We start from the raw sequence: 27,971 nt of genomic DNA on the forward strand, positions 1-27,971 counted from the left end.
AGGGGGCCTTCAGACTGTCCATTCTCAGAAATGTTTGCATGTGGCTAGTTCTAACTAAGCTCTGCGGTTCACACCTCCCAGAGCTGCACTGTGTGGTGTGGGGCAGGATTCACACCTTGCCAGTAGGGTCAGTGGAGGCTGGAGATTGCACTAGAGGGCTGAATGCTGTTAGAGGAAGAGGAGCTCACACCTTTGCTGAAGCAGTGAGGAAGCCCCCTCGGCTGAGGGTGCAGCTCTGCACGTCTCTATGCACGCTAGATTCTGCATTCGTAACAGCAGGTGTTGGCTGGGGCCATGCAGTGCAAACCGGTGAGGTGCTGATAGCCCTCAGCATGCAATGAAGTGCTGCCGCTCTCCGGATCAAACCTGGGTGCTGTGCAGTGAGCTTAACCCCAGGCAACACTCTGGTGCAGCAGCGTGGAAATTCTGCATCACTATTGTCATTTACATCACAAACGGGAGGGTTTCTAATTAAGCAAAAAGTGAATGTAAATAATTCAATCAATGCAGCAACCCCAGTGTTATCCCCTTTGCTACCAAAGTCAATGTATTTTACACTGTGTCCACATATTTTTTTCCACTATGCCAATGACTCACTGCATTGTAGAAGCTTTCAAGGGGAAGCAGGAGGTTTGGGCATCTGGTTAGGAGCTGTTTGGGGGTTTGGTCACCTGGGGAGGTGTGGGAGGCAGTTTCGGATTGTGGGGTGAGCACATTAGCTAAACGTGAGCACATCCTGCTAAAAATCATCAGCCATGATATCACGATAATTATTATTTTGATGATGAATAGTTTAGGGGAAGGGAGGTTGATAGGTCTCAGAGTTAACAATGCATTGCTATGAGCTGATGGGCACACCTCTCAGCGCTGGTTTTTCAGGCTGCCTGCAGAAGATAACATTGCACCGGTTACACTCGGTTCATCTGTTCAGGGTAAGAAGCCCAGTCCATTTCTATGGTATGGGGTGGGGTTCTGCTGCGGATTACGTGGTGGGGGGCCCACATATTGTCCCAGGCGCCAGACTGGCTGGCTCCTATGCTCCCCTTTCTCTTTTAGCTAGAGACAATTTTCTGCAAGGCTGGCTAATGGGACAGCAAGCCATTGATTCACAGGTTGAGCACTATCTTCGCAATGGAGAGGGACAGAAAATAGAGAGACGGCTTCTGCGTGGGCCAAAACAGTCCTTGATGGAAGTTAGAGCAGCCCTGGGACCACTCTAGGAAGCTTCCCTAGGGTTACCTAAGGGCTGCGCAGCAGCCCAGAATCCACTGCACCAGTGAGCCTTACAGCTATTCCCCGTTTGCCCCCAACATGCTCCTGCCTGCCCTGGCACATCCCCTCAGCTAGGGGCTCAGCATGGGGCTGCCCCCCAGCTCCTTGTGATGCACTTAAGGCCCCATCTGCTGCAAGAATAGGAAGCAGTGTCATCCTCTCCATTTAATAAGAGAAAGAAACCCAAGCTCGGGGGTTCGCAGGTATGGTCACCAGGGTCCTCAACGGAGAAATTTGGTTACAACAAACCTTTTTTTTTTAAATGATATAATTAGTAATAACTGTGTAATGTTTGTGGTATTATTAATAGTACATATTATACTTGATCATGAAAAGCTTATTTTATTTACTTCCAAATAAGTAAGCGTAAGTGCTGTTAGTACGTGGTTTTAACTGCAGGCACTGTGAATTTGTTTGAGACCCGCTGCGCTTCATGGTGTGAAATAGGGGTTCTTAGCAGTGTTTTCCATGGCACCACATGTATTTCCTATGCAGATAATACTCCAAAGAGTAGTGGGATTGTTAAAAAAAGCACAAAGCTTTTTCTCTGGGGCATGGCAGGGTTGTTTTTGTCTTTGGGAGCAAAGAAAAAGGCAGATCACGGAAGAGGAAAAACCCATACATCACCCCTTCGCGCAGACAATGACTTGATTGTTCCATGGCAGCTATTTTGAGCCTATTTTTAAGTGACAAATTTGTTCACAGTTCAAGGCCAGGTACGGCAGTTCCTGTGTGACAGTTACCAGTCCCACCGTGTGGTCGCTGGCTTCCTCTTCCTTGTGGGGAAACTGTGGGGTCTTGTCAGGTTAGGAAAGTGGAGTTTGTGTGGGGCCAAACCCCCCTCCCCCCACAGGGGTTTTCTTTGTCACCTTGTTACGCTGGAAACTGTGAGAGAGCAGAGGAACCCACTAATTAATCCTTGTGTCATAAGGCAGGTGGGCTTGTGGTTTAGCCTAGGGTTGGAATCAGGAGTTTTAGGGGCTATTCCCTGCTTCGCTACTGACCTGCTCTGTGACCTCGGTCATGTCACTTCCCTTCTCTGTGCCCCAGGTCCCCGCTGGTCGAATGGGCGTGAGCGTGCTGTTCTAGCTCAGCCTGGGTGTGGTGAGGAGCAATATTTGCCAAGTGCTTGGCCTTCCTTGCCTGGAGGGCACAGGAAATGTGTGGTGTTACTACAGCCACAGAGGTTTTGTGAGCGCTGACGACCTGGCTACCTGTAGGGTTGAGCACAGCACCGAGATCTCGGGCTTAGCCTGCCTGCAAAGTCCTGCTGCCCCTGGCCCTGACCTGCAGGGCCACAGCCAGTCCAAGGGTCCCGTGTCACTCTCTCCACCTCCTGCCAAGGTTGCAATCAGCCCTCACAGCACTCAGGGAAACTCCTCAGCCCTGCGTGCCTCACTCCAGATGGGAGTGGAAGTTACACTGGCTCCTGGGCTGGTGCAAGGGGCTGCAAGTTCTTGTGGTGCCCAGTTCCTCATAGGTTGGGAAGCTCCTACCATCCACTGAAATCAGTAGAAGTTGGACGCCTCACTACCCTTGAGGCTCTGGGCCTAGGACTCCAGAGACTTTTTTTTCAGTTCTCCTAAAAACTCCCTGTGTGGCCAGGGACTAGTCACGTTGCCTCATTGTGCCTCAGTTTCCCCATCTGTAGATGGGGCTCAGCTTTCCCTACCTCCCAGGCTGTTGTAAAGATAAATTCATTAATGAAGATGAGGTGCTCAGGCATAGGTACTGACTTTTACTTTTCCCTGGGGGTCCTCCACACCTGCTGTGCCCTGAGGCCCCGCTCCCATTCCACCCCTCCCCTGAGGTCCCACCCTTGCTCAGCCTCATCCCACCCTCGCTCCACCCCCTTCCCCAAGGCCATGCCCTCACTCCGCCCTCCTTCCCAGGCCCCCCCTCACTCCACTGCCCCTCCCCCGTTCCTTCCCTTCCTTTCCCCCTGAGGTTCCTGCCCGCTCGCTGCTCTCTCCATCCTCCCTCAAGCTCCCCCCCCATGCCTACCACCAGCTAATTGGGGGTGCTGCCAAACTGCTGTGGCTGGTGGCTTCTGAGCTCCCACTATTTTTTTCCCATGGGTGCTCCAGACCCAGAGCCCCCAGGGAGTCGGTGCCTATGTGCTTAGGTGATGTGGACCAGATAAGAACCTCCGCAGAGCCCTGACAAACAGCCCAGCTTTGAACACAGCCGTTGCTATGGCTATTACAAACCATGCAAGAAGGGATAAGTTCCTGCCCCTGGGGACAGAGCGGCACATGGCATAGGAGATAGGAGCTGGGAAATGCACGAGGTCTCGCTTATAACTTGCACAATGTTTCCTGTGACCTCCCTTTCCAGGTTCAGCATTGCTGGCATGAGTGATGGACAGGAAGGAGGCTGACAACACAGGTGATCCTGGGATACAGCTAAATATGGGGTGACCGGAGTTATGAGCCAGCATGACTCCATCCCCATCCTGCTCAGTAAGGCTCCCTGGAGTATCGCATCTGTGGCTGGACACTTTCCTGATGACTGAGGGTGTCGAGTATGCAGGCTACTCTGGTATGTATGTCTCTGTGGCTGATACTGTCTGTGACACAGCCGGGAATGCTGGATGATGCGATCCGAGTCAAAGCCTCTCTCTGGGAATCAAGGCAAGGCAGGAGAGCGAAGGTTTCACTGTTTCCTGGATGTCACAGGGTGAACGAGGGCTTGAGGGTGTGGAACAGCACACAGACTTTGCACGTCCGGTTTGATTACAGGTGTGGTCGATGAGTCTAGATGTATAACTGCAGCTCTGGCACGACCTTCTTCTGTGGCCTTTGGGCAATTCAATTCACTGCTTGGTGCCTCAATTTCACCATTTCTAAGTGGGAAAAACCATGCTTCTTTATGCCAAAGAGCCATTGTAAATGTCAATTAGGTATTGTCTGTAAAGGACTTTGAACATGAGAAGTGCGTCATCAGGCTTGTCCATGTGGGGAAGTTATTCTGGAATGAGGTGGGTCGAGGATTTAAAGCACAATAGCTATTGTGGAATCACTCCTTGGGTGTACACACTTATTCTGCAGCAGCTATTCTCATCAATTTCCCCATGTAGACAAGCCCTCAGTGTTAGGATCATTGTCTTCTGCTGGGAGGGGAGCTGAGTAAGTTGCTTTGGAGATAGTCTCATACAGTAGGGAAGTTTTACCAGGAGCGCTATACAATCCAAGCCCTCCTAGGGCAGATGCAGTTAGTTATGCCAGCATGGAGGTGCTATTGGCAGTTGTAAAAGGGCTGTCTGCCCCTTGAGGAGCCAATGGGGCTGGGGAGCAGCCTGCCCTGTTCTGGGGAAGAGCCTGACAGACAGATATTTGGAATTGTGGGACCCAGCTGGCCTGCATCAAGTGAGTGGGGCTGAAGTGATGGGTCCCAGCTAGGGAATATAAATTAGGGCCCTGGCAGTAGACTAGGAGAGGGATGAGACTGGATTTGCCAGGGGTTGAAGCAGCAGCAGCCGCCGCTGCAACCTGAAAGGCTAAGTAAGGGTCGCAGCCCAGTCTGGGAACAGAACCAGTGTTTTTCGGTTGTTCCATGTTTCTTTCTCTGTGCTGTGCTGGGGTTGCGGCTGAAGACTGGGCCTGCTACTTTACAGTGATATCGCACATGCTGCTTTGGGGAGTGACATAATCAGCTATAGTGATGATTTTCAAGAAGAGCTTTGTGGGCTACTACTAATAATTATTATTATTGTGTTTGTTGGTGTACAACCACCACCAGAAAGATGGTGCCAGCCCCCCAAAAGCTACCACCTAATGGCTTGGGGGGGGGGCAGGGAGGGCATGAAGGAGGTGTAAATGACAATAGCTTAGATTCCCTTTGATACACCTCTGCCCCTGGCTCATAGTGGCCAGAATGCCCCACCCAGTGCAAAGTGCTTGTTCCCATGTCCTCCTCTGAGTGTAGGAGTCAGAGGCCTGCTGGGTCGGAAAGCAGACAGACGCTCGTTCCTGGGAACGGGAGTCACTTACTATAAATGAGATGAGCTCTGAGTTGGCTGGGAGGTCTCTTCCTACATCGCACACGCAAATATTTTCTTTTAAGAATCAACTTCCTTCTTTCCCCTTGTTATTGTTCTTTCGTCCCTGTTTGTGTGTCTTCTCTTTTCTCTTCTAGTTCTCCGTTTTTACTATCAAGGTTAGTCAGACTGTTTGGAATGGCATAACCTACCTCCCCCCTTTACTCCATTCACGTTTTAACCATATAAGCCTTGAAGGCAGGTGTGATGAAATATGGTCCTAGCTCTTTTTATTAATTGCATATGTTGATCTGCATCCCAAAATGTGATGTATCTGCTTGGTGCCTAACAGGATCAGATACTATCAATAGGCTGTGGAGAGAGACAGCTGTCAGGCTGGTGATTATAACCCATTGAGACTGAGCACCTGAGCTGGGTGCTCTGAGACCAGAGGAGCAGGTAATCCAGTAACTGACAGTGGGATTGCAGAAGAGCGAGCGTGCGTGCCTGCAGTTGGGTGTGTGAAAATGTTTACAGGTCTAACCACACACTGAGGTGAGAGCCTGACGCTGCACCAGTGCAGTTACCAGTCTGCATGGCAAGTCTCCTATCACCACGACTGCTGTCACTCTCCCAGCTGGCCTGTGTCATGTCCATGCAATCGTGTGTGCAGGGACCCAGGTTGCATGTGCAGCCTGGATAATTACATGGATGAATTAGAGACACAATTGCACATTTGATAGAAATCATAGTGAAACTGATTGGCGGGGCGGGGTGGGGGCACTGATGTGATGGGAAGTGATTCTTCTAGGGCAGATGTGGTTTGGAGCTGTCCCGAGGATCCCACGTTCTGCTGGGTGTTTCACTAATTCCATGGTTAAAACCTTCCTCTACAGAGCAACTTCCCACTGAGTGTAGGAGCTCAAGTTTCACCCCGTGAATCATCCTTCATTATTCACAGTATGGGAATGGCTCAGGCTGCACCACTGGCTCTGAACCAGGGAGATGGGTGTGGCCTATCTCTGTTTACAATACAGCTGAGGAGGTGTGTGGTTTTGGGAGAGAGGAGGAAAGGGATTGGCTAATGCAGAAGGACTTCACGCCCTGGATGTACTAAGTGACCCACTCTGCCCATCAGTCAGACTCTGTGCCTGATACTTTTTCATTCTCATAGGAATAATGATCTCCGTACAGGACGTTGCCTGGGGCCCATGGATATTACTAGACTCTTAGCATATTTCACATTGATTATGACCATGTCCCCCATAATCAAGCACAGGGGGTGAAATTCTCTCCTGTGCAGGGGGATCGGACTTGGCCCATGCATCATTTAAACTCTGGTTTAAGTGGGATTTAATGGGGTGTCAAGGCCTCTTGTTGGCTCGCCACGCAAGGGTTTCCTGCGTATGTGATCCAAGCTGGTAAAATGGTGACTGTCAGGTTGAAGGAGGTTTCCTAAAATCCTGGGGGAGATTTTAAAGGTACGTCTACACTGCGATGCTAAACCCACGGCAGCCAGGCTCAGAGCCCGGCTCAGCTGACTTGGGCTCACAGTGTTTGGGCTGAGGGGCTACAAATTGCATTGTAGATGCTCAGGCTGGAGCAAGGGCTCTGAGACCTACCCCGCTCATGGGGTTTTAGAGACCAGGCTGAACGTCCTGCAGCCTGAGGCCGGGCCAGCCACAGCCGTGCCGTGGGTCTTTTGTCACAGTGTAGATGTACCCTAAATGTGTCACTGAAGCATAGGTTGCAAAAATCCTACCCTGCAGTGGGGAGAGTCTTAATTATCCTTCCGTTATGGGAGGGAGTCTCCTCGGGAGTGTGTGTGAGCTTTGGCAGGTGTGCAAGGCTGGCCAGCGCGTGAGCCCTATTTCAATTCTGCTCACGACGTCCGGGCAAAGTTCACTTCATTCTCTCAGCGACCGTTGCGCTCAGCTTTCCCGAGCTGGTGTGTAACGGAGGCTAACCTGCCAGCTGATCAGCCAGTTCTCTCTCCCTTTCCCCAGCCCTTTGTCCAGTTTGTTAGTTTACACTGTAAGCTCTTTGGGGCACGGACTATGTGCTACTTGGTGTTTATACGGCACCTAGCGTAACTGGGGCCCTCTTGGTTGGCTCACTAATAAATAGTAAAGGACTGGCACTGTAACAATCCATAACTTTATAGGGAGGGAAAACATAAGGCAAGAGATGGCTGGCTGGGGAAACGTGCTTTATATTTATCATTACCAGGTTCTCTTTCAGGATAATTTTCTTTTTATTCCTGCTCCCACTAGAACAGGATTTCTCCTGAAAGAGTCATTTCCTGAATGGCTTTGTAATCAACGGCTGCTGCCCTGATCTCAGTGTGAACCCTGCATGATCTCTCCTCCCTATGGGTTATTAGCTGTTGAAACAGCAGAATCATTGTCTCAGCTCACTGGCTGCAGGCTCTGTTATTCAACATGGTGTGTTGATGGTTCTTTCCACTCCCTATGGCCCAATGGGACTCCTGCATTCCTTTGGGCACTAGTGAATCCAGACCCATTCCTGTTTCTGGAGCCGGGGGTGCGATGGGATGGGGAGAGCGCTGGGAGGAAGGAGCTGCTGTATCCAGAGGCATGGGAAGTATGGATGCAGGGGGTGCTGCAGCACCCCCAGGTTTGCACCTGGGGTCCCAGCTGCTGGCTCTGCACCCCTGCCAGCCAGGGGTTCCTGCTGCCTGGGGGCTCTGCTGCAGGCCTGGGGCCCAACCGGCTGCCGGCCCTGCGCTTGGGGGCTCTGCTGGGGTCCCAGCCACCAGCCCCATGCCTGGGCTCTGCACCCACCCCTAGCTGTGGCCCCAGCCTCCGTCCCCCCTCCCGGAGCCATGACCCTGCTCCCGGCCCCAGCTCTAGGGGGCAGTGAGGGGCACGGACAGGGGTAAGAGGGGTGCATTTTAGCACCCTCACTCCAAAAACTGTTCCAGCACCACTGGCTGTATTAGCAGGAAAACATGTCATCGGGGGAGAGGCGTTAGAAAGAAGCCGTGGGTGGATGGGGTCACTATAGAGAACCTGGTTTCAAGGGAATATGCCAGCTACGTCCACAGCGCTTTCCATTCTGTATTTTGTTCTCAGTCGTGGTGTCTGATTCTAATCTCAAAGCATTTCCTGGGTTCCATTGGTCCTTCTCGTTGACCAAGTGCAGCCATCTCAGGCCATGTGTTTCTGATGGAGCATGTGGTGCCATGCAGCAGGGGAACCAAACAAGTGTGACTCCGATCTCCGTTCCATCCAAAGCACCAGCGTTAAAGGGCAAGGGACAGTATGTCGGTGGTGTAACGTGGCCCAGGGCTTGGCCTGTCTCTAGTATATAGAGATCTACTCCCCCATCCCCCCATGATCTCCTAGGTAGCTGCCTGTTCATACACTCATGCACCTTTCTCCCCAGCTATAGATTGCTATCAGAATGGAGGCTTCCCCATTTCAGGCATGGAGTCAACACAGCTGAGATGCTTCTTAAGCTTCAGGAATAGGTCTCTCACCTAGAAGTGAAGTTCCGCTTGAACTTCCGTCATCAGTTCAGCACTGATTGAGTTTCACATCCCTCTGCCCTGGAGGCAGCTCTAACAGGGCCGAGAGAGCTAGAGGATAGCTGTCGCTCAGCAGGGGAAGACGTGCCTCCAGGAATGACCTGATCTGTACAGGTGGAGAAGCTGCTCCCAAGGATCAGGCCGTGACTGATCTGGGCAGGGACAGACAGACAGACAGGATGGTATGGGCATGTGGTTTCTGTTCTGGTTATCTTATTGAGTCAGAATGACATGGGCAGTGAGTCAGCTGGAACAGGAAGTGTGGCGTTTTGCTTGGGAGGTGATGTGTGAAGGTGTGAATCCCCAGGCTGGCTGAGGAGGGGAGCAGAGTTGACACCTGAGTGCATTTGGGGAGGAAGTGAAACCATCGTATCCACCCTCGGAGACAAGAATAGCTCTGGAAATACCCCCGGCCCCCTTCTGAGGTGCCCACTTGGCTTGGCTAGGACTGGGGGCTGGACCTGTTCAGCTTGAATGGAGCAGTTGGGGGTGGGGGGCGTTTCTGTGCTACTGGACTACACATGAGTCACAGTGGGAAAGAGGGGCTGAACGACAGCCCCAGAACCATGACAGTTTTGGAGCAACGCCCCCGTCTCACCACCGGCTCCTGGCAGGGCCGTCTCCACCGGATAATCTTTCCGATAAAACTCTCGTGCTGGTTGTCCCGTAGTAGCTGAGTGTGGCTCATTAACCCTTTCAGTGCTTTATACATTTGGGGCCAGGCTGCGCTTTGCCTTGCAGTGGATGCAAGGTGGAGAAGCAGGCACAAGGAGTTGTCCTCTACCCCCTATGCCTCTGCATGGGGGCTGGGTATGATAGCATGGAATAGCTTGTGAGCAGTACCAGAGCTCTGCCTGACACAGCAAAGGAGCCAGAGGTGGATTTAAACTACTTTTATGCTCTTGTTGCCGGCCCAAAAGGCCTGAGGCAGCAAACAGTGGTTCGTTGCCCGGTGTGCGTCGCACTAATTATCACACCAGGGTGGAGAATGCAGAAAAAGTTTATTTGAGCTCAAGTAAGGTGCCAGGGAGATATTACAACCTCAAATCCTGCACACAGATACAAGCTGTGTGTCTCTTCTTATACATGATTTCAACAAGGCATCCTCATTACCCCCCACTAGTCTCCTCCCCCCTTCTATATAGTACATACAGTGTATAGTTAACAATTACGTCAAACAGGTTAAATCATACTTGACAGCAAACAATTTATCTCGTAACTTTTCAAGGCTGTTACCTTGGTTTACTCCTGGATTTATTACCTTGTCTCCCCTCTTTCTAAACTAAACACAAGTAGTAAAAAGGGGCCTCTTTTTACTATCTCCTGCTGTCCGTGTTGTACTGATAAGAAGCAGTTACACATTCCATTCTCACTTCTAACTTGGGAATTCAACCAGAGTTTAATATGGAGGGACTCTAGACAAGCATAAAATAACTTTGGTCCATTTCAGGCCTGGTACAGAAAAGCTTCATTAATACTGTGGTTTTCTACCCTCCTGAATTATCTAGGGATATGCCTAATGGCACCAACACTCTCCCAATTTCCAGGGCAGCTAGAGGCTGATTCTACCCTGGGCATAACTTAAAGGAGACAACCTCCCCCCCGCCCCCGATGACAGCACCAACTGCCCATCCCTGCCCATACCGGACCCCTCCCCAGACGATGGTGCTAACTGCCCGCCCAAACCAGACCCACCCCCCTAGCTGCTTTCTGTCACTCAGGGCTTAAATTCCACTGGAGCAGTCTGGAGCAGAGCGCCGGAAAATATTTTCAAACCTGTGGGAGCCCTGGAGCTCTTCCCCTCCCCCACGGGGCAGAAGCCCCAGGGCTCCGGGAAATACTCCGGGAGAATTTAAGACCTGGTGTCACTGGAGTGGTGCAAAAAGCTGGAGTATGCTGGTGAATCTGGCCCCTTAGCTCCTTGGTTTGATCTGAGCAGATTGTTCTATTTGGGGAAGCCGTGACCTTCATTCTCCCCTGCCTGGCTCGCTGCAGAGCAATGCTGATACGGCTGCAGATTTGTGGGGGCTTGCAGATGCAATTGATTGCTAACCACACAACTGCTTGTGCAACTTGCTCTGTGCTGGGATTGAGCTGCCAGGGCACGAGGGGGCCCGTTTAATTTAGCCTGAGTTCCTGTCACATGGGGATCCCAGGGTGATAAGGAGCTCAAGCCCCAGAGCTTGCAGCTAAACACAAGCTGCTTGTTAAATTCCTGGTGTAAATTTCAAGACAATCCTCTGCAATGAGCTGGGAACTCTTTCACCTTGGGATTCCCTCAGTGTTCTGCCAGTGTGTCTGTGCTCCTGCTCCAGCCTGGAAAGATCCCCCTTCCGGGCTGAGCAGAGAGGAATTCATTCCCCATGTTTGTTTGGTTTTCAATGCTGCTCCACCAGTTGGCTACCAACTACAGTCACCCACATTGGCTTTACCAGCACTCCCATGCTCATTCTCCTCCCACGCTGCATGCAGCTTGGAGTTGCTTCCAGCTCAGATGAGTTTGGCTCAAGCAGGAGGAGGCCCCGTTTTGGTTCACCCAGCAGAGCCCTGATTCCAGTCTCAGCTGCTGTAGGTCACGCAGGTGGGTTAGGACTTGGATGAGGGGTTGTCTGCCCCAGTGTCAAGCTACAAACTAGCAAGAAGCAATTTCCCATCTTGCCTGGAGCTTGTCACCAAGTATCAATGTGGAAATAGTATGGAAGCTTTGCCTGAAATGGGACTGGATGTTTTCGCTCATGCCGGCAGCAGAGCAGGTGCAGCTCCTACAGAAGTCAGTGGGGTTACGCCAGAATAAGCAGTGTCAAGGGCTTTCCCTTCGCCCTTCCCCTGGTTTTGTCACGCAGCCAGAAAGTGGAAGACCAGATGTCCGAAGTGCAGGCAATGCGATATTTATTGGGATTAATCCAAGAAAGCATATCCACAGCTCTGTATGCTACAGAGCCTTTTCCCCTTTCCTCCTCCTTAGCAGGCCCAAATATACCTGCAGTGCACACCCCTAGCCCCACCCCTTACAATTTATGGTCATATTCTGTTTTGGAGGGTCTTGAGTCTGGGGCCTTCGGTACCATCTCTTTTGTATCCCACGGGAGGGGTAGGGAGTGAGGGTATGTACCGGGCAGGGATACCTTTTCTCTGGCTTGTTGTTGTTTCTTATGCCTTCCTCCCACCCCCATCCTCCTTGCCCCTCCTGACTGGCCTTGTCTTGAGATAGGAGTTGAGGTAGTCTTCAAGTGTACGCTCGTATACCCATACCCAGTAACACAAAAGCTCTATCTCTTTTCACCCTGTCTGCTTGTGGGCAGATGTAACACAGTGTGTCTTTGTTCACACATATTGGTAAGAATAGACAAATGTCAAAAGTCAAATGGGCAAACAAAACCCAAAATTCTATCTCCGGCAAATCTACAGGCCTGACTACTATGTTATCATCACTCTGAAGAAGTGGGAGCTGAATTTGGCTCATTGGCTGCAGAGAAATATATTTTGTTAGTGCAGGTGAGAATCAGGGCAAACCTGGGCTAAGCTCCAGTTGTGTCTGTGGAAGACGCTTTTTCTTCATCCCTTCTTGTGCTGTCATTTATACCTGTGGAGTGGGGTGCTGAAATGCTGCTGTTCTGATCTGGGGAGCAGGGGCCTCAGGTGGTTACTAGATGTAGGTTGGGGTTGGGGTATCTGGAGCTAGGGTGACCAGACAGCAAGTGTGAAAAATCGGGACGGGGGTGGGGGGTAATAGGAGCCTACATAAGAAAAAGACCCAAAAATTGGGACTGTCCCTATAAAATCGGGGCATCTGGTCACCCTACATGGATCAGACAGATGGCTAGCAAATCATGAGCACCACCTTGACTGCAGGGAACTGGCCTAGCTGACCTCTCAAGGCTCCTTCCAGTCAGCCGTGTCTATGACTGAGAAGAGATAGGCCTGTGGCAGTAATCTGAGATCTGAATATCAAGCCCCTGCAAAGCTTGGTGGTGTTTGGGTCAGGCCTACTCACTTCTCAAACCACCCACACAGGCTGGCTCACAGCCAACCCCAGAAAACCAACCAGAGCACAGGGTGGCAGGACCATGAACCAGACAGAGCTAAAACGGCAGCATGAAAGATGAAGTGGTTAGGAAAACAGAAGGGTTTTGTTTTGTACAGCCAGACAAAGCTGCTGAGCTCCGCGCTTTGCAGCGGCTGTGCCAGCTGCTACTCTGAGCTACGTCGGCACAAATCTGGAGCGACTCTGCAGACGTCATTGGCGCCTGCCTCACGGGGGTACTGGGAGGAATTGTCCCGGGAATAAATGCTTTGAACACGTAGGGCCAAACCCTTGGCTGGTGTAAATCAGCATTGCTCCATTTAAGGTATTGGAGATATGCCAGTGTATGCCAGCGCAGGATCTGGCCCATTAAGTGCTATCTGTGTGTAGATGAGTGCTATTATTACACCTGGGTAACTGAGTGGGATTTGGCCACTGAAGGCCTTTTCTCATCAGTGCTGCCCGAGGTTCACCTCCACCAGTGGTAGCAATTGCACGATCTCTGGTGCAGACTGTGGCACTAGGCACTGCATCGTGCAGACCTGCTCTGAGCTAAGCGAGACACCAGCATGGCAAAGATGCCAGAGCCGCGTCTACGCTAGTGTTTCCATCAAAGTTACTACCACATCTTGTCGGATGGAGCAAACAGATCTAATACATGCAAGTCCAACAGGCAGGTGTGGGCGGGTGACTTTGCAAGGAGACAAAACCTCACCCCATGCCACTAAGCTCACTTCAGCAAGGGACCCCGACACAAGTTCCTGTGAGCTGAGCATCCGAGTGTCGTGCGCAGTCGGTGTAACCACCAGCTTCCTCTCCAAGCTCCTTGCAGGGGCGATATTAGCAGAACAGAAAGCAGGGGCAGCTCAATTTCCTTTTTGTATTTCACCCCTTCAGTCTGGATTGGAACCAGCATTTGATTAGGGGGGGTGTGGGGCCCTAGAACCAGAGAGATTTAGGGACCCCCCCAGTGAGGATCAGTGCATACACTGTCAGTGTGCAAAGACATTGTGACGGTCAAGGGACCATTGGTGGGGAGCAGTGGGAGGAAGCCAAAGAGGCACCAAATATGGAGACGATGGACCTGAGTCTCTATTGACTTGCAACTTGGGCCAGATCCTCAGGACCGGCCACCTGGCATTGGTGCAGTGTGCAAAGGGGGTGGAAGGGCCCTAAGATGGGTGATTCTCAGGCCTGGCTGAAATAGCCCCTGTGAGACCACGCTATGAGCCGGATGGCTGAAGTGCAAGGATACACTGGCCACAACCTCCTTTGCTGTGCCCCCTCTGTGGTGGGCTGGAAGGGAGTGATACAGAGCTGGCCATGCCTACCGGAGGATTCCACTCAAGTCTGTACTAAAACACAGCACTGTTGCGCAGCAGTTTAGGACAGAAGGGGAGAAAATGATTGTCTCCAGCTGCCTCTGCAGAGGGAAATTAGGGAGGTGGAACCTTGCTACCCAAGTTGGAGGTGGTTAGCTCTTTGGGGGGCGGGAGCATCTTTGTTCTGTGTTTGTACAGCCCCTAGCACAATGGGGTCCTTTCGGAGCTAGGGCTCCCAGGCCCTCCAGCAATACAAACAATAACGTGAGACTGACAGCCTGCAGACTGGGGGGATTGGTGACAGGCACTAGCAGATAGGACCTTGCTTTTTCATTTAATCTGAAATACAGTGACTCCAGCAGCACAGCGCCTGCTAATTCAGCAGCGGGGCATTGGCTCTGAGGGAAAAGCGCTCTCCACTGGGTCATGCAGGGGTTCTGGCGCTATCTCTTAGGCAAAAACCAACAAGGTCTTCCCCCGTTTCGCCCTTTGGCTCTGCCATGCCGACAGCACAGGGTGGTAGGTCCGGATTCTGCTGACGTGCTTGTCGAGGCTGACTCTGAGTAGGACATTTTCTGACAAGGCCCTGCAAGATTAGATGGATGCTACAGAAAGGAACGTTACCCACAGATGGTGTCTCTTCCCCGCTGGCCCCGCCTTTCTTGCAGACAAACCTCTTCCAGCTTCATAATGAAACGATACAGACAGCAATAACGTGGATCACGAGCCTTTCTCCTCTCTGAGCAAAATGCTTCCACCGGCCCTGAATCGCTATGGAGGCGCATTGAAAGGATGATGCTGTCAACTGAGGACAAGTCCCACCTCCAGATATCAGCCCCATTCCTTGCAGTGGGAAGCTGGGAATGACAATGCTCCCAGGGTGAGAGAGGAACAAGGGAGGGTTTTTTCCAGCCTTCAGCCTTCCTTCCCGTGGCACATCACCCAGTGCACGCCTCATCTAGGACATCCATCTGCCAGATGTTTTAGCCAGGAGTGCAAGTTGCAAAAAGGAGCTTCCTCTTCTGCTCTCTTTAGAATGTTTGTTTTTCATGGTGCATCCTCCCCGAGTTCAGAAGCTGAGGCTGAGCAGAGGTGCCAGGCAGTGAATCAGCAGCTGGTGGAGGGGGACGAGGGGCCCCTGCAGCTGTGCATTCACCACTGGCTCCCCCTCCCCCTCCTCTCACACATGTTGCTACCTGGCTTTTCTTCTCCCCAAGGAGAGGGAATAATGGAGGGCTAGGCATGGCGTGGGCAGGGGCTGGGTGACCTTGCCCGGTGCTAATGCACTTTAATACAGAGCTGGAGTGCTTCCTGGTGCTTTAGCCAGAAGAGATGCAGGCCTGATGCCCATCAGTCCTGACCCACAGCCTTCCCCCTCCCTGTCCCCCCCCCATGATCCCAGTTCTGCCCAGGCATCTCAGTCCTGACCTGCCTTAGGAGTGGGGAGATGCAGGGGGGGAGTTCTGGGGTTTTCTTCCTGCAATCTGGGCACTGTACGGCATCAGAGCCCTCAGCAGTGGGGGGACTGTTGATAGTTCCTGGGGCCTCAGGGCAGGGTCTGTGGTCACCTGGGCAGGATCTACATTGGATAATCTGTCCAGCATAGGAGGGAGCAACTGGATCAGGTTGTCTCCCGGGGTCGAGCCCTCACCGACCCAGAGAGGAGTCTGGCTTTAGCTCACTGGGAGGCGAGGTGAGGAGTGTTTCTCTTTTCTGTCTGGATGGCAGTGTTCTCGCTTCCCTTTGGGAGGTTGTTGTTGGGATGCTGTAGCTCTCCCTTCCGCCCATTGTTCCCAGGCCAGGCAGGTGGGTGGGGGAAGTGAGGTGAAGTATCTCAAAGCCGCTGGGCCCTGCTGCAGTCACAGGAGCAGCTCTTGAAAGGGTCCCGGCAGCAAGGAAGCATTGCAAAGGGAGGTCTCTCCACAACAGGCCGTGCTGGGGAGGGAAGCACAGTACTGCAGGCATCTAGGGCAGAATGGTGCCCTCACTGCCCCAGCAATGGGCAGGGCCATGGGGGAAGCGGCGGGGTTCTGCTGCACGAAGGGAGGGAAGGCCAAGTTCTGCAGGAGGACTGAGTGCCCTGGCACCACGCAGAGCTCAGTTCTGGATCAGGTCCAGGTGTGCCGGGACACAAAGTGGGTGAGGACAGGGAAGGAGGCAAGATGGAGGTGGAGTTGGAGGACCCATTTCTTGCTGCGTGGCATCCTCTGTTCTCCTCCCCCCACCCCTCCCCTGACAGCAGAGACTGTAGCCATCCCATGGCATGGGGGATGGAGAGGGGATTCGTCCCCCCTGCCCGGCTTCCCACTGCCTGGGCCAGCTACTCAGGCTCGGCCCCGGGCTGAGGATTTGTCCATTAATGCACCATATTGACCAAGAACCTATATGGAGGGCCCTGTTGCTACTGAAGAACTGTGCTGGGCTAAGCAAGGATCACTGAGGAGGGCCTTAGCATGGCTACGCATAAGGGTGGCCAGGAGTCTGGCACTTTAAATGCCATGAACTCGACCACCTTCATGTCTGTGCATCCCTATAGCCCCACTGGAGCCCCACACAATCAGCTGGGATGGGGGATGGAGTAGGGTCTGGGATGCAGGGGTGATGGGGGGGTCTGCCCCCTTCTAGCCGTGTGGCTTGGCCCATCCCTGGTGTTGTCCCCAGCCAGAGGTTTCCTCCTTGCCCACCAGAAGGAGCAGCGGGATCCGGTGATTTGGCCCCTCAGGGGCCCAGGTAGGAGCCGCTTCTGGCTTTAGCCCTTGACTGCGATGTTGGGGCTGGAGCTTTGGGAGCTGGGTATGATGGGGTGGGGAGGGGTGAGAATGGGGCAGTCTCTGTAGCAGGGACTGGGGATGAGGTGGGTGGGGGCTGGGAACTTGGTGAACCCATCAGCAGGGAGTGGGGGCCCCATGATGTGTGTCTTAGTGGGCGTGGGGGGCCCTGGCTGGGATGTGCCAGAGCTGACCTCTGGGTTTTCCCTTCTGGTGTCTGTGCCCAGGCCCCATTAGCACGTGGCATGGGGAGCTCTCAGCAGACACTGATCTGGGGGCCCATCCCCCAGGCGTCAGGTCTGGGTCTTTTCTCTCCAACCAGAGGCCAGGTCTGAGAACTCTTCAGCCAACACTGGAAACTGCTTCCAGGGCCCGAATGTTTCAGGTAGGAGCCTTGCTTGACTGCCGCTGTGTCTCCGGGGCTACCTGGGCGGGGATTGGCTCAGTGGGTGCAGGCTTGGAAGTGGGGTGTTTCCCACCCAGTGTCTTGGAAGCCAGAAAATATTCTGGTTCAGGGTTGAGCCCTGGGAATGTTTGGGCAGGTTCCTAGGAGAGAGACAAATATTTCAGCTGGTCCTCGGGGGATGGGGGATGCGGTGTGTCCCTTCCGTCACCCACCCCTTTGGGACCTCCTCTCTCCCCTGCCCAGAGGGAGGCTCCTGGTGCTTCAGTTCAGCATGAGCAGGCTGAATCTGATGTCCCGCCACAAAAGGCTGTAGCTGGGGGAGCATCTCCCTCTCCTTGGAACCAGAGTGTGGGTAAGGCTGGGCACCCCCTCACCTGCAATCCCACCCGCTGCCCAGGCTGTCTGGGGAAAGGGAGTTTTGGACCACAATGGCTTGGCTAGCCCAGTTGCCACTGGGTAACCCTTATCTCTGGTTCCCTGCAGAAGCCCCAGGGGAGCGGCCCAACCCCCAGCTCTCAGGCCAGCAGCAGAGGTAGAAGCTACTCACTCAGCTATTGCACTCGGCTTTTCCAGCGGCTGGTGACAGGAATGGGGGAGGTCCCATAGCACTGAGGAGGAGGGGGTCACACTGACCAAGTGCGTTGGCAGGGTGGGTGGCTCTGACCCTGGGAAAACACAAATGAAAATAATTTAGGATTGGGGGATTGCAGATTCCACAGCCTGCTCATTCATACAACCAAGGGGCCTTATCCCAATCACCCCAGTATCTCCCCGTGGTCATAGGCGCTGACTCTGTGGGTGCTCTGCGGCTGGAGCACCATGGGGAAAAATTAGTGGGTGCTCTGGACTCACCGGCAGCCAAGCTCCTCTTGCCCCACCTCCTCCTCCTCCCCTGAGCACGTCACGTCCCCGCTCCTCCGCCTACCTCCCAGAGCTTCCTGACGCCAAACAGCTGTTTGGTGGTGCGTAGGACTTTCCAGGAGGGAGGGGGGAATGACCAGGGATGGGACGTGCTCAGGAGAAGAGGTGGGGCAGGGGTGGGGACTTAGAATCATAGAATCTCAGGGTTGGAAGGGACCTCAGGAGGTCATCTAGTCCAACCCCCTGCTCAAAGCAGGACCAAACCCAACTAAATCATCCCAGCCAGGGCTTTGTCAAGCCTGACCTTAAAAACCTGTAAGGAAGGAGATTCCACCACCTCCCTAGGTAACCCATTCCATTTCTTCACCACCCTACTAGTGAAAAAGTTTTTCCTAATGTCCAACCTAAACCTCCCCCTCTGCAACTTGAGACCATTACTCCTTGTTCTGTCATCTTCTACCACTGAGAACAGTCTAGATCCATCCTCTTTGGAACCCCCTTTCAGGTAGTTGAAAGCAGCTATCAAATCCCCCCTCATTCTTCTCTTCTGCAGGCTAAACAATCCCAGTTCCCTCAGCCTCTCCTCATAAGTCATGTGCTCCAGCCCCCTAATCATTTTTGTTGCCCTCTGCTGGACTATCTCCAATTTATCCACATCCTTCTTGTAGTGTGGGGCCCAAAACTGGACACAGTACTCCAGATGAGGCCTCACCAGTGCTGAATAGAGGGGAATGATCACGTCCCTCAATCTGCTGGAAATGCCCCTACTTATACAACCCGAAATGCCATTAGCCTTCTTGGCAACAAGGGCACACTGTTGACTCATATTCAGCTTTTCGTCCACCGTAACCCCTAGGTTCTTTTCTGCAGAACTGCTGCCCAGCCATTCGGTCCCTAGTCTGTAGCAGTGCATGGGATTCTTCCGTCCTAAGTGCAGGACTCTGCACTTGTCGTTGTTGAACCTCATCAGATTTCTTTTGGCCCAATCCTCTAATTTGTCTAGGTCCCTCTGTATCCTCTCCCTACCCTCCAGCGTATCAACCACTCCTCCCAGTTTAGTGTCATCTGCAAACTTGCTAAGGGTGCAGTCCACACCATCCTCCAGATCGTTAATGAAGATATTGAACAAAAACGGCCCCAGCACCGACCCTTGGGGCACTCCACTTGATACCGGCTGCCAACTAGACATGGAACCATTGATCACTACCCGTTGAGCCCGACCATCTAGCCAGTTTTCTATCCACCTTACCGTCCATTCATCCAGCCCAGACTTCTTTAACTTGCTGGCAAGAATACTGTGGGAGACTGTATCAAAAGCTTTGCTAAAGTCCAGAAATAGTACATCCACTGCTTTCCCCTCATCCACAGAGCTGGTTATCTCATCATAGAAGGCAATTAGGTTAGTCAGGCATGACTTGCCCTTGGTGAATCCATGCTGACTGTTCCTGATCACTTTCCCCTCCTTTAAGTGGTTCAGAATTGATTCCTTGAGGACCTGTTCCATGATTTTTCCAGGGACTGAGGTGAGACTGACTGGCCTGTAGTTCCCTGGATCTTCCTTCTTCCCTTTTTTAAAGATGGGCACTATATTAGCTTTTTTCCAGTCATCCGGGACCTCCCCCGATCGCCATGATTTTTCAAAGATAATGGCCAGTGGCTCTGCAATCTCATCGGCCAACTCCTTTAGCACCCTCGGATGCAGCGCATCTGGCCCCATGGACTTGTGCTCGTCCGGCTTTTCTAAATAGTCCCGAACTACTTCTTTCTCCACAGAGAGCTGGTCACCTCCTCCCCATACTGTGCTGCAGAGTGCAGCTGTCTGGGAGCTGACCTTGTCTGTGAAGACAGAGGCAAAAAAAGCATTGAGTACACTAGCTTTCTCCACATCCTCTGTCACTAGGTTCCCTCCCTCATTCAGCAAGGGGCCCACACTTTCCTTGACTTTCTTCTTGTTGCTAACATACCTAAAGAAACCCTTCTTGTTACTCCTAACATCTCCGGCTAGCTGCAACTCCAAGTGTGATTTGGCCTTCCTAATTTCACTCCTGCATGCCTGAGCAATACTTTTATACTCCTCCCTGGTTATTTGTCCAATCTTCCACTTCTTGTAAGCTGTTTTTTTGTGTTTAAGACGAGCAAGGATTTCACTGTTAAGCCAAGCTGGTCGCCTGCCATATTTACTTTTCTTCCTACACATCGGGATGGTTTGTTCCTGCAACCTCAATAAGGATTCTTTAAAATACAGCCAGCTTTCCTTGACTCTTTTCCCTGTCATGTTATTCTCCCAGGGGATCTTGCCCATCAGTTCCCTGAGGGAGTCGAAGTCTGCTTTTCTGAAGTCCAGGGTCTCTGTTCTACTGCTCTCCTTTCTTCCTTGTGTCAGGATCCTGAATTCGACCATCTCATGGTCACTGCCTCCCAGGTTCCCATCCACTATTGCTTCCTCTACTATTTCTTCCCTGTTTGTGAGCAGCAGGTCAAGAAGAGCTTTTCCCCTAGTTGGTTCCTCCTGCACTTGCACCAGGAAATTGTCCCCTACACTTTCCAGAAACTTCCTGGATTGTCTGTGCACTGCTGTATTGCTCTCCCAGCAGATATCGGGGTGATTAAAGTCACCCATGAGAACCAGGGCCTGTGATCTAGCAACTTCTTTTAGTTGCTGGAAGAAAGCCTCGTCCACCTCATCCCCCTGGTCTGGTGGTCTGTAGCAGACTCCCACCACGACATTACCCTTGTTGTTCATACTTCTAAATTTAATCCAGAGACTCTCAGGTTTTTCTGCAGTTTCATACTGGAGCTCTGAGCAGTCATACTGCTCTCTTACATACAACGCAACTACCCCACCTTTTCTGCCCTGTCTATCCTTCCTGAACAGTTTATATCCATCCATCCATGCCAGTACTCCAATCATGTGAGTCATCCCACCAAGTCTCTGTTATTCCAGACTTGGGGGAAGGGGATGGAATGGGGGTGGGGAGGGGCTAACAGTTGTGTGTTGCTTGTAGCTAGGGACAGGGAAGGGGCTAACTAACCCCCAACTCCTTGGGTCATTTGTTATGTGTTATTTACAAGGTTAAAGCAGGTAAACACACACAAATGAGTTACAGTCAGGTCGCACAAGGTAGTGGCAACTTCTATAATAAGCAGACTCTGTATGTCCTTTAGGGTAACCCAGGCAAAACACCTGGGGACTCCTTGCTTATGCTTAAAAAAACACGCCCCTGAGAGATCAAGCAGCAAAGGAATAATAAGTTCTCCTTAACGGGCATTTTTATGCCCTTTGCGATGGGTTGGGTCACAGAAACCCCCTTGGGACTGCCACCTGATGTGCTGTGACTACCTCTGAGCCTGTTTTCCCTGCCAGCTTGGAACTTCAGTACCCTGCCTGGTTGTTCCAGACATGCTAGCCTGCTACAAACACAGACCCAGATCTGGACTACATCCCCGCAAAAGCTGCAGGCATAACTGAAAACAGCTTAAGAAGTGTTCCTGTCTCCAACACCCAGATACCCAGTTCCCAATGGGATCCAAACCCCAAGTAAATTCATTTTACTCTGTATAAAGCTTATACAGGGCAAACTCATAAAGTGTTCACCCTCTATAACACTGACAGAGAGATATGCACAGTGGTTTGCTCCCCCAGGAATTAATTGCTTGCCCTGGGTTAATTAATAAGTAAAAAGTGATTTTATTAAATATAAATAGTAGGATTTAAGTGGTTCCAAGCAATGGCAGATAGAACAAAGTAAATTACCAAGCAAAATAAAATAAAACACCCAAGTCTAAGCCTGATATAGTAAGAAACTAAATGCAGGTAAATCTCATCCTCAGAGATGCTCCAATATGCTTCTTTTACAGACTAGGCTTCCTCCTAGTCTGGGTCCAGCAATCACTCACACCCCTGTAGCTACTGTCCTTTGTTTCAGTTTCTTTCAGACATCTCTTGGGGGTGGAGAGGCCATCTCTTGAGTCATCTGAAGACAAAATGGAGGGATTTCCAGGGGCTTATATAGTCTCTCTTTTGGTTGGAACCCCGCTCTCCCCCTGTGTGGAATCACAGCTACAAGATGGAGTTTTGGAGTCACATGGGCAAGTCACATGTCCATGCATGACTTCAGTTCTCTACAGGCCAAGCCATTTCCCACATGTTAGCCCGAATGTTTCCAGGAAAGCTCAGATGTGGATTGGTGTCTATCAAGGTCCATTGTTAGCCAAGTACTTCCATTTACTTGAATAACCCCTTCACACTATGTTGACCAAATCTGCCTTAGGTGCTTTCTACAGCAAACACTTTAAATACAAGCATAGAGCCAATGCTCATAACTTCAGATATAAAAATGATACATGCATACGAATAGGATGAATACAGGCAGTAGAACATAATCTTTGCAAAGACATGTTACATGGCATATCTAGCATAAAACATATTCCAGTTATGTCATATTTACATTCACAAGCATATTTCTATGCAGCATTATAATGCAATGTCACACCCTTCGCCCAGCATTCAAACTGTGATGGGATGAAGGCTTGTGCACTGTACCCTCTTCAGGGCTGGGGCGGGGAAGCAAGTCTTTGTCTTGCTGGGGAAGAGGTAACGCCTCTTGTGGTGAACAAGTATTTCACACGCGGTAATGCTTCTTCCCTGGCTGTGGGGGATTTACAATCTTAGCAAACATTTTTATAGTTACAGCATGAGCATTGAACACTACCTTATAACGTGGGGTACAGATATTATAGGTAAGATTAATACAGGCAGCATCCTACAAGCATTTCATAAAATCTAAACACATTCTTATAACTCTAGTATCTATTTTAACTATCGTAACCCACAGGGGAGCCAGACTGGTTTCCAGTTCTGCATTTGTCAGTGTGCAATGAGGCCTGGGCCTTGGCATGAATTGGCACCTGGTCTGCCAGGGTCACGCTGGAATTGTGAATGGGGCCTTAGCTGATAAGCAGCCTCTAAACACACCTATTGGATTGGGCCCCACATGCAATTTAGGCAGTGGAACACCTAACTTCCCCCAGTTCATGATTTCATCTGGGGCTTAGGGGGGAGATAGTGCCTTCCTCTAGGTGTCTGTGCACGTGCCCAGAGGCTGAAACATGGGCACCTAGGAAGCTTTATACTGTAAAAACATAGGTGCTGAGTGAATTTAGGCACCTACAGAGTTCACTGTGTGGTTTGTGGATCACAGTGGAGCCAAACCCAGGATTTACAGGCCTAAATCTGGGATTAGGGAGCCTGGGTCCCTTTGTGGTTGAGCCCACCCTTAGCCTTCCATTGACCAAAACAGGGCAGGAATTTCCCAAACTGCAGCTGATGAACTGACCAACAGGGGACTGATTCCCATTGGTCCTATTTCCCTGTTCCAGGGATGAAGCGCCATTTCAGATTTTGGTGGGTGGGGGCAACTTTAACTGTGATTCCAGGGGCTACTTAGGCACCTGAAAACTCTAGGTTTTGGGGCTTGGGTTTTTTTTTTCAGATAATAACTTAGAAATTAGCTGGCAGGAGCACTGTATCTGATTTCTATATAAAGAAAGAAACCTAAACAAACACCAAATAAAGCTATATTTTAAGTTTATATATAAATTTAGAACAATCAGGAGCTAATACAGCAAGATATTCCCACTCCTAAACCTTGAGGTACCAGTTTGGGAGTCTTATATGAGAAACACAAGTTTGATACTCTGTGCACTATCTTTAGTAGAGATGAATAAAATCTGCTCACCCCTGCAATTGTTGTTGGTTTTTAAAATGTCTTATGTTCCAAATGAGACAGTTAATTTGTTCCAGGAATGTTTAAAGGGAAACAAATTATTTAAACAACCAACCAACCACTCCAGGTATGATCTAAAACAATGGATAACGCCATGGTCTCATCTTGGCAAAATTGTCAATGACTTTGTTGATATCTGGGTGTTTTGAAGCTTCACGTTCACAGGCTAAAATTACCAAGTCACCTAAGCACCCTCTCCCATTGTGGATCTTACATAGTCCTTCACTCTCTTGAATTCAGAGAAGTGCCTCTCATTTGATGCTGTAGAAACTGGAAGGCTCAACACAATATCTACGATACACAGCAAAAACTGGGAACCCCTTGGTAAGTCACGGAGAACACTGCAGAATTTGGAAATTTAAGTCAATTTTTTGGGTGAAATGTGCTTCTTGGCAACTTCGACTTCTGCATCCAGAAGGCCAAAATCAGTGCCTGTTGACCCATAATGATCTGCAATTATTTTCAGTTTCTCATCATCAAGAAAATGTTCCCTCTTTGGGTCACAAGCAGTTAGTGCAGTAAGCTAAAGAAGATGTACAATTCTTGAGGAAATGCAAAGACTTCCTGACACTGTGCAATGCTGGAACATGTGTCTGCAATGACAAGATTAAGCCTGGCAGTGCACATAAATGGTATGTGTTATCCGTTCCTGAATTTGAGCTTGTACTCCTGTTAAGTGCCCATCAGCACAGAAGCTCCACCATAACCCTGGGCAACAGTGTAATTAACGAAAAGCTTCAAATGCTGTAGTTCTTCAATAATCAGTTGTGAAGCAGATTCAGCATTTAGATTTGTCCATGTGAAAGCAGCTTGGAGCTCTTTTCTGAATGATTCCTTTTGGATAGTAGCATAAAAGAAGACACAGCTGTTCTTTTTTTGATGCATCTTTAGTTTCATCAGCAAGGACAGAAAATACTTGGCTTGCCTGACCTCTTCAACAATGCTTTCTCTCAGGGCTTCTGTAGCAGAATGGATTAAATCATTCTGGTGCTGGTGAGAGGTATAGTATCCATATCTGCTTCTTTGTCAATTCAAAAGACTGGGCTGATTGAAAGCAACCAACTAAAGAATTTCAATAAAATGGCCTTGATTGCTAGAGGCATGCATCTCATCATGCCCCTGAAAAGCAATACCCTGCCTTGCACACAGCATGAAGACCTTTAAGACTCTTTCAATATACTGGCGCTTTTCAGCTATGACAGCCTGTTGACTGGAAACAAGTTGATCTGCAACACTTTTTGAACTGCTGACCCTCATTTTCAAGTAGTCTTGCCCTGAAATGAAAGCTGACTTATGCCAGCAACTGAGTTTTAACACATGATGAAAAAAATTCCATTTCTTAAAGCCATGCTCAGTGAATGTTCTGTTGTTGAATTGTTCTCCTGCTCCGATTGTGTTTTGACTAGCAAAGTGATGGCATGGAAAGCTAAAAACAGAATCCTCTACAACTGGGCTTTCAATGAAGGGGTACAAAGAAATCCAACCACACTTGAAACGCCATTTGCAGAAGGATATAAATCCATCTTAGGCTGTACTGGTTGTTCCTCTTTGTGCAGTGAAATATCTATGGCTGTGGAGATGTTGTTTTTCCTGTCATGAATAGGTAAAACTCTGTTTAACACAACCTTCTACCCCCGCTGGTGAGGTCAGAGCACGAAGGACATTCTTAGAGCAGGGGCGGCTCTAGGAATTTGGCCGCCCCAAGCAGTCATGCCTGCGGGAGGTGCACTGGAGCCGCGGGACCAGCGGACCTCCTGCACGCATGACTGCGGAGGGTCCGCTGGTCCCGTGGCTCCAGTGGACGTCCCGCAGCTGCGGTGGGTTCGCTGGTCTGCGGCTCCGGTGGAGCATCCGCAGTCATGCCTGCGGGAGGTCCTCTGGTCCCGCGGCTCCGGTGCACCTCCCGCAGGCATGAGTGCGGAAGGTCTGCCGGAGTCGCCTGCCGCCCTGCCGACAAAATGCCGCCCCAAGCGCGCGCTTGGCGCGCTGGGGTCTGGAGCCGGCCCTGTCTTAGAGGTGTAGTTGGTGGCCACTGATGTACTGGCCCAAGGATCATTATCATGAGTGGCGCGTGAACCTCCCAGTCAGGGATGCTAGCTCCCTGCCCCGCCTCTTCTGCCTGAGGCTCTGTCCCCCAGCTCTTGCCTGCTGGGACTGGAGGAGCCCCGAGCCCCCCACTGTGGCCAGAAGAGCCTCGAGCCCCAGCTGCCCGGAGGAGCTCTGAGCCCTGCCTCCCCAAGCCTCCATTACGCGCCACCCATGAACATTATCCAGTCTGTTTTGTTGTGTTGACTGCAGGACAATGTTACTTAAGGAGGCATTTACACAGTTCATTTTCAAGGATGGCTCTTCATTGTCACAATTTTTATTGTCAGGGGCCTTTCTTTTTAAAAAAAATTCCTCTGCTGCAGTGGTACAGGTTCCAATATACACTGGAAAAAAATAAAAATAAACTTTTAAGCATAAAACAAAATAATATAACAATAGTGTAGATTTGATTTGATTACTATCTTTGTATTAAATAGTTTTCAAAGGCAACACTGAAATGCCTTTCAATGATGCAGTGAATGCTTGTGCAATTAATGAAACAAAAAAGTATGAAACACTATGAAGCAAAAATAAGGTTTTTTTTAAACTCCCCTCCCCTTTTTATGTAGTTCAAATAAACTAGGTATTACGTTATAAAGTGAAGCAGACTCTGCCTGAAGCCTGTCTATGAGCTTCAGCCAATATTGAAGTGATGGAATAAAGAACCAATGGAATATGACATAAGCAACTTTAATGGGCAATTTTTTAAATCGAAGTAAAATAAAAGGCCAAAGACACAAATACAGTTTAAAAAAAATACTTACCAGAGAGGACGGGAAACCATATCTGCAAAGCGGAATTCTTCCAACCTCCAGCAGGGTGTGTGTACATACATTTCTGGGGGACGTCCAGGACTGGGAGTGTGTTAGGGTCCCCCTGCAGTAGAACCAGGCTGGTGAGAGCCAAGATGTGACACCCAGGCTGCAGTTACACAAAAACATCTGGTGGTGACCTGCATGCTAGTGGCTGGTTACAGGGCAAGGGGTGACACAGCTTCCCACTGCTCTGGATTGCACCCTGGTATGTTGCAAGCAGTCAACAGGTTATACTTGAAGGGGTTTTACTGTCTGATATTCCTTCACAATGTGCACAGAGGAAACTAGTGAGTAGAGCTGTGTAAAATGGCTCTGCTGTGACTCTCGTATTCCTATGGCTGCTCTGGCAGACTGAGCTCTGCAATCCCCTGTTTCCAGGGTCCAGCCCTTCCAAAGACAGTTCCCAGTTGACTGGGCACTTGTTGGAAGACTTGAACTCTTGTTTCCATCTGGCTCAGGCTTGTTCTTGGGCTCATGTCAATGGCTTTTCAAATGCCCTGTATGCTAGTGTTAACCTTTCCACGTCTGGTTCTTCCCAGATGACCCCAGATTCCCTGGTTTACAGCACAAGCCTGAATTATAACCCCACCCCTGCCAGCAACCCAGTGATCCTGAGAACCAATCCAGCTGTGATTCCTATTGAGTGTCACTATCCCAGGTGAGTGTCTGAGATGTTCAGGTCCCCTCCCTTCCATTCAGTCCCTGTTGTAGGATCTGGCTCAGTGACTGAGATTTGCTCCTCTCACAAGAAGGACAATGTGAGCAGTAAAGCCATCAAGCCAACCTGGGTTCCCTTCAGCTCCACCCTGTCTGCTGAGGAGAGGCTGAGTTTCTCACTGCACCTGATGAATGGGTAGATGCCTTCAGGGGAACCAAGCCTTGCCTGCCTGTCTGTCCTGCTCACTGTGAGCTTGCCTTGCAGATGACTGGAGTTCTGAGAGACCCTCCAATGGGTTCCAGCTGGGGGAGGTCATGCATATCCAAGCTGATGTCAGCACTGGGAACCATGTGGCTCTGAGGCTCTTTGTGGCCACCCTGACCCCAGACAGGGACTCCTCTCCCCGCTATGCTGTCATTGACTTCAATGGGTAAGACTGATC

General features: G+C 50.6%; 1 protein-coding gene across 1 annotated transcript; it reads left to right on the forward strand.

The window, feature by feature from the left end:
- The first annotated feature begins 3,633 nt into the window (after nucleotides 1-3,633).
- On the forward strand, nucleotides 3,634-27,750 carry LOC123344434 (zona pellucida sperm-binding protein 3-like). Its single transcript, XM_044980651.1, has 3 exons — nucleotides 3,634-3,813; nucleotides 27,411-27,529; nucleotides 27,620-27,750. Exons 1-3 carry the CDS (start codon nucleotides 3,799-3,801, stop codon nucleotides 27,726-27,728), a joined length of 243 nt encoding a protein of 80 aa, XP_044836586.1. The 5' UTR covers nucleotides 3,634-3,798; the 3' UTR covers nucleotides 27,729-27,750.
- Nucleotides 27,751-27,971: the final 221 nt, after the last annotated feature.

The sequence above is a fragment of the Mauremys mutica genome, chromosome 11 (genome assembly GCF_020497125.1).
Source record: "Mauremys mutica isolate MM-2020 ecotype Southern chromosome 11, ASM2049712v1, whole genome shotgun sequence".
Taxonomy (NCBI): Eukaryota; Metazoa; Chordata; order Testudines; family Geoemydidae; genus Mauremys; species Mauremys mutica.

What these genes read in the sequence shown, in the direction of transcription:
- LOC123344434 (XM_044980651.1), top strand. An exon ending in ATTGAGTGTCACTATCCCAG is followed by an intron (nt 27,530 to 27,619) that starts GTGAGTGTCTGA and finishes CTCCTCTCACAA; the next exon opens with GAAGGACAATGTGAGCAGTA.